The 14,289-nt window shown below is 32.3% G+C and overlaps 1 protein-coding gene across 2 annotated transcripts; it reads left to right on the plus strand.

Annotated features, from left to right (window-relative positions):
* The first annotated feature begins 5,266 nt into the window (after positions 1 to 5,266).
* Positions 5,267 to 9,446, plus strand: LOC133187728 (uncharacterized). 2 transcript variants are annotated; one of them, XM_061323127.1, is made up of 5 exons: positions 5,267 to 5,312; positions 6,952 to 7,177; positions 7,351 to 7,489; positions 7,886 to 8,029; positions 8,185 to 9,446. In XM_061323127.1, the coding sequence occupies exons 3-5, from the start codon at positions 7,471 to 7,473 to the stop codon at positions 8,382 to 8,384; spliced, it is 363 nt and encodes a 120-aa protein (XP_061179111.1). In that variant the 5' UTR covers positions 5,267 to 5,312; positions 6,952 to 7,177; positions 7,351 to 7,470; the 3' UTR covers positions 8,385 to 9,446. The 2 variants fall into 2 exon arrangements, with proteins under 2 accessions (XP_061179111.1, XP_061179112.1); XM_061323128.1 differs by having other exon boundaries at positions 7,889 to 8,029.
* Positions 9,447 to 14,289: the final 4,843 nt, after the last annotated feature.

The raw sequence follows: 14,289 nt of genomic DNA on the forward strand, positions 1-14,289 counted from the left end.
TTTACAATGATGATTCCTGGACTTTACGTATATTTCAGCGATTGCTTTAGAGAGAGAGACGTCAAATAAATATATACCCATTCAGCACTACATCTTTAATGTTTAATAATTATTCATATATTTCACAGGACTCTGATGTCTCGAATCTATATACGAAATAAACTTTAAACAGAAAAAGTGAATTATTTTTACTGACATCAACAACAAAATTATTTTGAAAATAGGAAAAAAAAGATGTGTTTGTGAAACACTGATGCCCCCGTATAGCAACTTATAGCAAAGGGTAAACTTTCTCAAATGCAAATCAAATATGTTGGTACCCAAAGTAAGGTCTTGTCTCGAGGAATATACCTGTGAAATATGAGAGACCTAGCAGCAATGGTGCCTAAGGAAAGGCCTTCTCACAAGAAATATGCTGGTAAAATATGAAAGCTGAAGCACCAATCTTTCAAAAGTTTTTACCAAGGTTAAAGTTTTCCAAAAATACGTCAAACTCCAAGGTCAAGGTCAATGGATCACAATTGTTGGTATCCAAAGGAAGGTCTTGTCACAAGGATTACATATGTGAAGTATGAAAGCCCTAGCACCAACGGTTCAAAAGTTATGGCCAAGGTTAAAGTTTTCCAAAAATATGTCAAACTCCAAGGTCAAGGTCCAAGGTCAAAGAGTCAAAGTTGTTGGTATCCAAAGGAAGATCTTGTCACAAGGATTACATATGTGAAGTAGGTCAAACTCTAAGGTCAAGGTCAAAGGGTTAAAGTTTTTGGAATCCAAAGAAAGGTCTTGTCACATGGATTACATATGTGAAGTATGAAAGCCTTAGCACCAATTGTTCAAAAGTTATGGCCAAGGTTAAAGTTTTTCAAAAGTAGGTCAAACTCCAAGGTCAAGGTCAAAGGGTCAAAGTTGTTGGTATGCAAAGGAAGGTCTTGTCAAGAGATTAAACATGTGAAGTATGAAAGCCCTAACTCCAACTGTTCAAAAGTTATGGCCAAGGTTAAAGTTGGGTAAAATTTTGTAAAACTGCGTCAAACTCCAATGTCAAAAGATCAAATATGGCGGTACCCAAAGAAAGGACTTGTCACAAGGAATACACATGTGAATCATGAAAGCCATAGCTCCAACCAATCAAAAGTTATGGGCAATGTTAAAGTTTTTGCGGACAAACAGACAAACAGATAAACAGACAAACAGACAAACATCACAGACAGACGGACGGACAGGGCAAAAACTATATACCCCCGAATCTTTGATACGGGGGCATAAAAATAATTAAACAAACATTTATAAAGAAATTCAGTATTTAAACAAGATGTTTTTGTGAAACACTGATGCCCCCGTATGGCAACTTATAGCAACGGTTAAACTTTCTCAAATGCAAATCAAGTAGTTGGTACCCAAAGTAAGGTCTTGTGTCGAGGAATATACCTGTGAAATATGAGAGTCCAATCAGCAACCATTGAATAGATATGGAAAAGGTTAAAGTTTTTTCAAAGTAAGTCAAACATCCAGGTCAAGGACAAATGGTCAAAATTAATGGTGCCCAAGAAAAGGCCTTCTCACAAGAAATATATATACTGGTGACATATGAAAGCTGAAGCACCAATCGTTCAAAAGTTATGACCAAGGTTTAAGTTTTTCAAAAGAAGGTCAAACTCCAAGATCAAGGTCAATGGATTACAATTGTTGGTATTCAAAGGAAGGTCTTGTCACAAGGATTATATATGTGAAGTACGAAAGCCCTAGTACCAACGGTTCAATAGATATGGCCAAGGTTAGAGTTTTCCAAAAGTAAGTTAAACTCCAAGGTCAAGGTCAATGGATTATAATTGTTGGTATCCAAAGGAAGGTCTTGTCACAAGGATTACATATATATGTGAAGTATGAAAGCCCTACCATCAACCGTTCACAAGTTATGGCCAAGGTTAAAGTTTTTCAAAAGTAAGTCAAACTCCAAGATCAAGGTCAAAGGGTCAAAGTTGTTGGTATCCAAAGAAAGGTCTTGTCACAAGGATAACATATGTTAAGTATGAAAGCCCTGGCTGGAATTGTTCAAAAATTATGGCCAAGGTCAAAGTCTTTCAAAAGTAGGTCAATCTCCAAGGTCAAGGTCAAAGGGTCAAAGTTGTTGGTATCCAAAGAAAGGTCTTGTCACAAGGATTACACATGTGAAGTATGAAAGCCCTAGCAACAATTGTTCAAAAGTTATGGCCAAGGTTAAAGTTGGGTAAAATTTTGCAAAACTGGGTCAAACTCCAAGGTCAAAAGGTCAAATATGGTGGTACCCAAAGAAAGGTCTCGTCACAAGGAATACATATGTGAATTATGAAAGCCCTAGCTGCAACGGTTCAAATGTTATGGCCAAGGTTAAAGTTTTTCAAAAGTAGGTCAATCTCCAAGGTCAAAGGGTCAAAGTTGTTGGTATCCAAAAGAAGGTCTTGTCACAAGGATTATGTATGTGAAGTATGAAAGCCTTAGGACCAAAAGTTCAAAAGTTATAGCCAATGTTAAAGTTTTTACAAAAGTATATCAAACTCCAAGGTCAAGGTCAAAGGGTCAAAGTTGTTGGTATCCAAAGAAAGGTCTTGTCACAAGGATTACACATGTGAAGTATAAAAGCCCTAGAACCAATTTTTCAAAAGTTATGGCTAACGTTAAAGTTTGGTAAAATTTTGCAAAACTGGGTCAAACTCCAAGGTTAAGGTCAAAAGGTCAAATATGGTGGTACCCAAAGAAAGGTCTTATCACAAGGAATACACATGTGAAATATGAAATCCATAGCTCCAACCAATCAAAAGTTATGGGCAATGTTAAAGTTTTTGCGGACAAACGACAGACAGACAGACGGACGGACAGGGCAAAAACTATATACCCCCGAATCTTCAATACGGGGGCATAAAAAGTACAATAGCAGAGTTAATTTTACAGTTTTAAAAGAAATGTTTCATCGCAAGGTCAGAGTATATAACTTCCAAAAGAATCACAGTGGCATTTACATTTAATCAATATCTCAACATCTCATAAAATAACAACCTTGTCTACAGATATTCCTTCATGATTTGTTTCAAAGACTAGCTACTGATGTCAGTTGTTATTTCTGATATTCATAGTCAGTTATTCATTTTCATTAACATTTCACGTGAATAAGTTGACAGCACACATTGACATTGCAGCTGGGAAATAAAACATGAAATGCATAATTAATCCATAATATTTTTTTCCACATGTATCAAAGACATTTAGGAAGCTCTTGGGAAAGTCTGTTAGAAGCTGAAAACTAAGAAACGGGATTGAGTGAGTTTTTTTTTTCATACATATTAACAAACCAAAAGTAGAAATTAATTGACAAAATCCTTCTTCAAAAGGGACATGAACGGGTTGAAACGTACAAAAATTTTAGGAAAGGACGGAAGGTAGAAAAGAAAACATTTAAGGGTATATCGAGTAAATATTTGTTCTCTTAAGGTAGTCCGATCCTCAGGTTCTGAAAATCAGCTTCTAAGTAATTGAAAATGCTCACAAAAATGTCTCTGATATCACATAGTAACGTGAATTTACCCATGGAATTTCTTCAATGTTCATCATTATAGTTAATCATATTATATAGGGAAAATTATCAAATCTCAAATATATTTTCAAGAAATCGAATAAAAACACCAGCTATGTATTTTCTAATTGAAAATTGATCAACGAATGTAATTTAGGATAGAAAAATATAGGTATCCAGGAATTTGGAGAAAATTGCATCTTATTTTATGCTTATACAGTATTTTAGTTCTTTTTACGTCGATTGTCATATAATACATATGTAAAAAGCTTGTGGTATCATTGCTAGACATCACATATCACATCTAATTTCATAAAATGCTAATAAGCAGTCGTATCTAATGCTAGACTAAAGATAATTCGATTTTTTTAAAACTGAATTCATTTTTGTTCTTTTATGGGGTACAAATGTCAACTTTTTACAAGACTGTTTCTAACACTTCGAAGAACCTTGAATCATATTAAGATGCATAAAATGAAAATTGTTGCACGAAAAGATATCAATTTCAAGCTTTATTTTGAGACTTTTTAAATAAAATGATAATTTTAAGAGTTATCCTTCCTGGCTGAGGATCGGATATCCTTAACGCTCATACATGTACAATACAAAGAAAGACAACTCTCTATACACTAGAATTCATGGGTAACACACATATGATCAATTCCTATAATCTTTCCGGGATCGATCAACAGTAAAGGGTTTTTTTTTATCACTTACTTAAAGTAAATCAAGTTAATCCTTTTAAGGTGGGATGGCGAGCGTATAGCTATTTTAATACCCTTTAGTTTCATTAATTGTATAAAAAAAAAAAGAAAAAAAAAGAGAGGATACAATTATCCCAGTGATTGTGAGGGAAAACAAATTAAACAACATAATAAGCCATGTATGCTACAGCTGGAACTGAAATCTGTTATATTTGTTCTCTTTATGCCCATTTGAGCAATCAGTTAGTTATAACTTATCTGTTTGTATGCAATCCGTACAATTTTAAGTGAAATGGTTAACATATAACTCCTTTCTGATTGTTTTCTTATTTTATTAATTCTTAACTTCTTAGTTAATTCATCACAAGCAACTTTTTAAGAAACATTCTAAATTTATATTCACTTATATCTGATAAAACTATCATAATTAACCACGTTTGGGTTTTGTGAAAAATGTTTATAAGATTTGTGACTTTTAGCCCCAGATACATAATTGTCAATGGCTTTTCGCATCAAACTTCCAATCAATTCCGAGTTAATTTGGTTATTACAGAGACTTCGTCTTAAGATTTCCAGTTTCCGGTAATGCATTTTTCGCAAGTAGGTGATTTTTTAACAATGCAATACGTATATAGTTAATTTTTGCTTAGATTTTATAGCATATACAAGGATACATATAAAACCATATGAATGCATACTTTACCATACGCGTTCGTTGCCTAAAGTAAGCAGAGTTTAAATTAAGAGATTTTTTTTTCCATTTGTACTGCAGATGAGTTTTTGGCTTACAGTTTACAGCTCACACTTTTGTTTGAGGAGGGACAAATTAATCTGAAATTTATGCAGATGACAATCCATATAATGGAAATGCTTTTTCGTGATCATGGTTAAACGGTAAAATTAACATAGATTCCGTTTATTGTGTAATTTCCCTTTTCGTGTCCTGAATACATGTACCTTTTTATTTTTTACGTATATCCATCTGTGATATATGATGTGGCTGTCGACTGTCCTGTACGCTTTTGTTGTGTGGCATGTTGTCCTCGGGTACACCCGATACTGTAAGTAAACGAAATCCAAGAAAAATCAAAAATGGTAGGTTAAATGGAAAAAATTAAATCTATATACTAATCAGAAACAAGAAACTTATCAAAGAATGTACCTGTGTCTTTATAATATGTCACAATAAATGTAGGATTCCAGATACATGCAATACCAGTGATTCTTAATTATGTTTCCTTTGTTTATGCTGATGTTGATTCATGTAAAAAAAAAATTGTTTATGTTAACTGTCCTTATTTGTGTATCTTCTCAGCTAAATCCTAAAAGCAATCATCATAATCAACGAATTATACAGTGGACATACAGGAAATTTTTACGTGAAAATCTTGAGTTGCTTGGTTGTAATATGGATTTGGAAAAAAAATGAACTTAAAAAGCAAAATGAATGGCAGCTGCATAAGTTAGGATGTAATTTAGAATATTTTTTTTTACACTGGGATTTTATCAATAGATTTCAAAATTTAAAAAAAAAGATAACAGGATATTTTAAGCTCTAAGGTGTCTTATTTGCACTTAAAACAATTTTTACATTTCCTCTGATTAAAATTAGGGAAAAAAATCATACAAATTTTAAAAATAAGAGCTTGTATCGGTCTTTCAATACTGAAATCGTATTTCAAAAGTAATGTTATAAAGATCCAGTGACTAAAATGTTAAGGCAGAATACCTCCTTATTTTTGTATTACATAATTTCTTCTTTTTATTGATGCTTCAGTAGTGGGATGATATTATATAAAGGCAATTTATGTGAGAGAGAGAGTGTGCAAACGTCACCAGCTTATATACAAATAATGCAAACTTTTTTTTTTTTTTTAGAAATGAGCAATATATCAGGCAGATTTATATATGTTCATACAGATAAATTGAATAATATTTACTAGAGTAAATGTGGAAATAATGTAAGATTTTGTAATAATGTCATAAAATGTGCGCAAAAAATTTAACGATTTAATAGAAAAGGCACAAAGTCGTATAATTGAATAATGACCACCCCCACCCCAACCCCAATTTTTTTTTTTTAATTTTAGAATTATTTTATGTCATTTCTATTCAAATTCGGTCAGAAAATACGTGTTTATCAATTCATGCCTTTTTTTTTTTTTTTTTTTTTTTTTTTTTTTTTTTTTGGTATAATGATATAAATATTGCATGTAGTTGAGTGTAACATTGAAAATTTTCACCCGAGGTTGACAATGGTATTCGAGGGATGAAAATTTTCAATGTTACACTCAACTACATGCAATATTTATTATATTATACTGAATGTTTCATACAAATACATATAACAGTGAACCTTGCGGGCATAAATTCTGCGCAGTCACTATTTTTTGGAATATCACCCGTCGTCAAGCAATGTTGACTGTTGCTACGCTGGAGGGCGTGGCTTCATCATTCAGCGGGTAATAGTGTTTTTTAACAAATGTTTCTCGACGAATCAGATTCAACCAATTTACATGAAAGTATAATATTTTAGAATATTTTTGTTATATTTTAAGCTGTATATTTGAACCCTACCCACCCACCCCCTACCCCCAATAAAAGTACGATTTTTTTTTTAAAGTACGATCTTTTTAAAAAAATTTTGTTTAGTTTTTATCATCTATCGTTATTGATTATCACAAAATTGTATTTTTGTAGTAAATTTTGACGGAACATGTGATAATGTCGGCACAATAAGTATATTGATGATGGCGACACTTCGTATCTTAAATGGACTGGATCTGAATTAACCCCATCTTGTTCATATACATTCAGTTCCGACGCAGATAAAAAAGTATGTGTGAAAGCCCAAACATTTCTTATCAGAGACTGTTCAGTTAAACTGCGGTATTATGGAGGGTTTATTGGAAATAAACTTAAAAGGGTAAACATATTTATTCTGCTTTTTAGGTCAATTATTGTTGATCATTTATGATTTAAAATGACAAACAAATATTTGATTTTAAGTGATGATGGACACAAACTATGTAAATCTTATTTATCAGAAAATTAATTGAAAATGGAACTTACATGTTTGATGTTTATATGAAACACTAGACTTACAGCTGTCTTGATAAAATTCCTGAACATTTCTGTGGTGATGAATTTTATAAAGTGGGGATCGAATTAACAACTCCAGATGAAGATACAGTCGGATACTTTACGTTGAAAGTAACAATGGAAGAACCAATTCCAGGTAAATTTAATTCTAAAAGCAATTAATAAACATATACACATACCAATATTATGGTATTGCTCATTTGAACCTAATTGATAAAGGTTTATGGAACATGTGTATAGGTAATGAGAAGGTCTTTTTTCTTAGATTTTAAAATTTCCTAAAAACACTTTTGAAAAAAAAAATAAAAAAGAACACGAGCTGGTTATAGGCAGTTGCAAACTTTTGATGAAATTGAAATAAGCGCACAAAACCTTGTTTCCAGAAGACTGATCGGCAAAGGAGTAGATCTTATCCTTAAATGTTTGGGATCATCCCTTTCTGATGATGAGTTATTTCCACATCATTTTTGCCGTATTCCTCCTCTAGCTGTGCTATGTTTTTTTACTTATGTACTACATATATTATCTCCAGTAGCATTTATCATCGCTGGTTCTGTCATTGGTGGCATCTTTCTTCTCTTCCTTACTGTGATTATCTTTACTTGTCGTCGACGTCAACAAATCGAAAGAGAACTGGATGGAGATGGTGAACAGGATCCCATTGTGACGTCAGCAGGTACACATTTTAGAGGGGGGCAATTAAATATCATCATAATTTTACAATAAGTCCAAAAAAAGAACATAAACAAAATAGAAAATCTGCAATAATTAAGAAACATACATACATACATGCATATGCCTTAATACAAATTAAGCTATGTTTATTTGAAGCGATAGTAACCCACCATCCACCACCGCCGCTGAATTATGGCACAACAAATCCTGGCTTTAAGCAGAACAACACAATACCATATCCTTATCCAAGTGATGTACAGAACAACCCTTATCCTGTTGGATACAATCCAACATCATATCCGACTAACCAAGGTGCGCAATATCCAGGATATCAAACTAACTACGCTCAGACATAGACATTGACTATATATCGCATATTTTCAAGTGTATTGAAGACATGTGTGGGGTTTTTTTTTAACATATTGCGGAATTTTCTAATTTTCTGTTCTTAATTCTGTTGTAAAAACACATTTTTGTTCCTCATTATCATGTTATATTTATTATATTGCTTCTGTGTGGTTACTTTTGTTATAATGTTGTGTAACCCATATGTAATAGGCTTTTACTTTCACAGATTATTTTTTATATTTTTATGGAACAAAAATATTCTAGGATGTATTATAGCCCCTCTCGACAGGAAGCGGAAATATCAGAGTCGCTATATCGCTGCCTCCTCCAAAAAAAAAAAAATAAATAAAATTACAATATTGAACCGTAGTTCTAAAAAAGCTTATCTTTTTTATGATGACCACCAGATATTGACCAAATGTCTTCATTTTGACTTTGTAAACGACTTTTCAACTAATGTAAATTGAGATTTGTCGTTAAAACGCTATGTACATTTGGTGCATAAGTCATGGGAGTAGTGAAGGGTATAGCAGTGGGACTAATGACTTGCCTTGAAGTAAACGTAAAATACTTACAATAAAATCACATGATCGATGTTTACCATCCACAGTTACTACTAAACAAACATCATGGAAAAATAATATGTATATATGAAAAATTGATAAATTGCTTACTAACTGCTTTTTACAACATGTGTATTTACATGTTGTGTAAATAAACAATTCAGGATACCTTTTTATGATACAAGTGGCTTAAGTTATAATATAATCCTTGTGATTTTGTACTCTTGGACTTGATACTATGCAACAGCATTAAACAGAATATTGATCCTTGGTTTAATCTCAAAATCAGAAACCGAGACACGGAATTATCTATTTTAGTGTAGTCTACTTTTATGCCAAGTTATATCTAAATGAAACCAAAACCGTAGGAGAAGTAGAGTTTTGAATGTATTTCACACTTATATTTAATAAAACTGTACATTGTGACAAATTAATTCAGTTCAAGTCAGATTTTGTACAATGAAAACTTCAGTAATCCTAAAAAATGAAAAGATTAAAGAATTTCATGTTCGCTGTCCTGTCCTATTTTGTTGGGATTATCTCACTTCGTGCTTTTTAGACGGTGGCTATTTATAGCCACAGGCTATTGCTGCTGGTCTGGGCGATGAATAAACAACAGTGTAAAATCACGGGGACCCTAGCGGCGATTTTTGCAGAGACAAAATAATGAAAGTGGGGTCGTTTCGATGTTCGAAAATAAAATGTACATGGTTCTCAAGTTATTTCAATGACATTTTGTTGATGGGCGCAAAGTTGAATTCCTGATATTTGCCGTTATAATATTTCTCGCCTCATGAATATTCATTAAATTACGCCGACTTAATGTTTATTCGTACAAAAACTGATTCGTACATAAGAAGTCAATTCGTATGCAAACTACAGAAGTCAATTCGTACATATGAAACAAATGCAAAAAGTCAGTTCGTACACACGGCCTTTTTTACGTTGTGTAAATGTAAAATTTCAATAAAATTTATTAAAAGTAAAAAAAATCTGGGGGAAAATATTTATGGATAATGGTTTCACATTACACCTTACCATCTTAGGAAATAAAATAATTATTGTTAAACCAACACACTCTCGGCGGTTTCCTCGCTGCTGGATGTGTGACAAACGCTTATTACGAGATGTTTCCCAATTTGGTATTCCCTAATTACGAGATACTCCATGCTTGGAAAGCGTCGATCCCCAAATTTCTCCACTTCCGAAAATTCAGTTAATATGATTCGAGGACTGCGTATTCCTTGTTGCAGAACTTCATGAAATTTATTAACGCACACAATTAAACTAAAATTGTCTCGATCCTTTATTCAAACATATTTTTTTAAAAAAAGAATTGAACTTAAGGAATCAGTCTACATAAACAATTTTAGCATGTTTTATTTCATAAATTTGACGATCAACATTTCGATTGACCAACACCCGAAGTTGAACTATGTCTTAGGTAAACATTCACAGGTAATATACAGGTAAATCCTGTGTATGTAGGTAGGTATACACAAGCCAGCTTGGTTCCCTCGGGGCTTCACAGCCGTTTCAGTTAAGCTCCACCCCACAACAAACTTACCTGAGGAAAACCGACCGGTTGAAAACCTCGGCCTTTAAATGTTTTATTTGGGACGTTTTGTGGAATTTTTATACAATAATACTTATACAGTTTATTGAAATTTTACGTGTCTTTTGATTATTTGAATTTCTAGTATCTGTTGATATTAGAAAACGATCTATTTTCGGAATGGAAAAAAAAAATCACGTCCTCTTAAAGTTTACATAAAAGAGGGTTGTTGAAGGCAGATACGATGCCATTTTGCAAAGTTTATTACGGTTCTATCTAAAACCAAAAGTCATTGCCTAATTATCTCGGACACAAAAACTACTGAAAGGATGCTAATTTATCAAAGCTGTAATTATAGGACTGTGACGAACAAAAGTTACCCATATATTTCATTTGTATTTGAAAATACTATCGTGCCTCGAATAAAATTTACCCTTTAAAAAGTGTAAGAAAAAAGCTACACAAATACATGTACATGAAATATTAGGATATTCTTGCGAATTCAGTTGACTTAATATGGGGCAGTCTTCTCCTACATGTGTTTTCAAAACTTCGTATTACGCAATGACTAGCGGGGTCAGTGCATATTAAGAGAAATAGAGGGTGAAAGATATATTTTTGTTATTCTGTTCTCTTTTTTTTCGAACAGTATATATCTATACTTATAAATTAATAAATTTTGCAAATAAACTCCGAAACGGGTGAACCAGAGTTCTTACTTACTCCTCTAACAATACACTAGATACAAGATGATGTCCGTAAACTATATTTAGATTTCACTCGCATAGTAAGAATCGTACATTAAATTAAAAGTCTGCTTTTATTTTCTATAAACAGCCATGAAATAGCAAAAACGTGAGTACGGTGGCGTTTCCGGTTGGCGGATCTAAGTTACTGGCAATTTTTAATGAAACTGACAACAAGCAATCGTTTATTTATTTCATAAAACGTCATCACTGAATTATTCAATCAAAACTTGATTTAAATGATATAAAAGAAATAAGTTGTGATAACCGATTAAAAAAGGAAATATGCAAATTAATTTCGTCATTCACCGATCTTAATATTGACGGAAGCTTCTAGAACATCACATAGCATCGAGCCCGATGTTAAAAAAACCGAGGCGCTTATAGCTTAAAAAAAAGCTTTTGTGTGAATGGTCATTGAAATAATGGTAAATCATTGATAACACTATAAGTTGTGAATATATTTATATATCGAAAGACCATTACATATATATACATGTATGTAGTAGGTTTTCCTAATAAATTTATCGGTAAAATTTGTATATATTCCTTACTCAGAGCGTCGTGGCAACGAATCCGAAGTACAATTTGTACTTCGTAATAAACTTGCTTACATGTAAAGAGAAAATTAATAATTAAGGTATTGTTCAAAAACAATTAAAGATGTAAAATTTTGTGCTTTAAGCAATACATTTCATTTTTTTTTTAACAGTCTTTTGTATTAAATACTCGGCCTGTTTATAGGGCGTTAAAAGCTAATTTTACACAGGTACTTGAATCTTAGTTTATAAATATTTACGTACCTTATTGATATGTAAAAAAAGTATAGTACATTATTTACATATCAGTAAGGTATAAAAATATTTATAAACCAAGACCCAAGTACCTGTGAATTTTGACCCCCCCCCCCTCCCCCCAAATCAATTTAGCAGTAAAATGTGCAGATTCAGTGCTTTTATCCTTGACGGAAATGAAATAAGAGCATCTGAAGTACAATATCCATAACATAGTATAACAGGTTTCACAATAAACGTCAATTAATGAAATTGTTAATTTTCAAGTTTTTACAAAGGGGGGGGGGGGGGAGAGAGAGAGAGAGAGAGAGACGTACATTTACTTCAAGCAAAATTTTGAACAAAGTATTTCTTCCTGCTATAAGCCTGTAGGCTGTCAGTAGAAACTACAAAATATTTTCTGTCGGTAGTAGTATAGATTCAATTCCCCGCGCTTGCGCGGGATTTCATCTAGTATATCAAACAAAAAGGTAAAACTACTGTACAATTCTCGAAGTCTTTCAACCTTATAGAAATAAGTAAATTACTGGAAATTTGGCAAAAATGGGGATCCAAAGATAAAGTCTATTTCATTATCTTTCAGCATATGATTTATGTCGCACAATCTACACTACAACGCCAAAAGTGATTCATCATTTCCCTTTTTACCATATATTTTAAGAAAAGTTAGTTTTTGTTTAAAAAAAATATTGTGAGTTCAATTTTATTCCAGATAAGCAAAATTTGATAATTAACCACTGAGTATAAGATTTTAAATGATAAAATCACAATTTCTAAATTCAAAACATCACGATTTCATGACACTTTTTGTTGTAAAATTTAACTTTTTCATTTGATACTTGATATCGCTGAAATGTACGCATGATAATTTTTTTTTTAATAAAATTATGCGAAGAAAGTACAATGAATTCGGAATTTACTGATACTCGCTCATATCTGCAACTCACAATAGGTTTATTAATTGTTCCTCAAATATCTCCAACAAATTTCTGCTAAAAAATGCACATCTAACTTGGAAGAGCGCCTAAATGGAACCACACATGCATGTATAGAAAGCTATCTTAAAATAAATATGTTCGGTCACCACATGAATATATTAGAACCTTTGATTCCCTTAATTTAACATTTAGGGTAAAATTAATTGTTTTAAGGATTAATTAATGAAAAAAAATTGAAATGATCAAGCTTTCGTTTCTGGCATTTCAGCGCATTTTTTTTCTTCAAACATTATTTTAAAATAAAACTAAATAAATGTAGAAAATTTCATGCAGTAAATTGTTTAACAACTTCAATTAATACATGTCCTCATCATACTGATGCAAATATAAAAATGTTAATTTTACCAGAACTCAACGAGTACACCCAAATATCTCATTTGGGAACACAATGAATAGTATTTCTCAGAATCAAAGTCACTGTCATCTAGGGTGGACATTACAGTCTAATGGGGGGGGGGGGGGGGTGGTCCGAACATATTACAACAATTTATGAGAAAGCTTGCTTACGACTAAATATATTGCGTACACTTAAATATAAATTAAAAAGGGACTTGTTAATCAAATTATATCTATCATTTGTTCGACCAGTTGTAGAATATGGGGATGTGGTATGGGATAATTGCACTGAAGAACAATCCAAATTACTAGAAAGTGTTCAGGTGGAAGCTGCAAGAATAATTACAGGCATTTAGTGCATTACATCCAAAACTAACCTATATTATGAGTTGGGATGGGAAACCTTAAGTTCAAGAAGGGAAAAATATAAGCTCACACTGATGTATAAAATTCTTAATAATCTTACCCCTGAATACATTTATAATATGCTTGAAGGATGTATGCCAATTCAGCATAATTATAATTTACGCAACCCAAACTCATATCGTATCCCAATCACTCGAACAGTGTCTTACTATAATAGTTTTGTACCATCCACAATATCCTTATGGAATAATTTACCTGATGATTGTAGAACTTCCCCTACATTGCAAAATTTCAAAAAAGATTAACCTACACCAATCCCATCCAGAAAAATAAAGTCAAGTTGTACAATTATGGGAATAGAATTGAAAATATACTAAATTGTCAGTTAAGAAATAAATGTAGTAATCTTAATGCTGATCTTTTTAAAGACCACCTTAATGATTCACCAAAATGTACAAATTGTGGATACCAAATTGAAGATTCATTACATTTTTTCATGTATTGCCCACAATATGTTCTTCAAAGACAGATGCTGATTAAATATATGAATGAGAA

Source organism: Saccostrea echinata, unplaced genomic scaffold (genome assembly GCF_033153115.1).
Source record: "Saccostrea echinata isolate AGI-Se365-2 ecotype Australia unplaced genomic scaffold, CSIRO_AGI_Sech_v1 ptg000015l, whole genome shotgun sequence".
NCBI classification, from domain to species: Eukaryota; Metazoa; Mollusca; class Bivalvia; order Ostreida; family Ostreidae; genus Saccostrea; species Saccostrea echinata.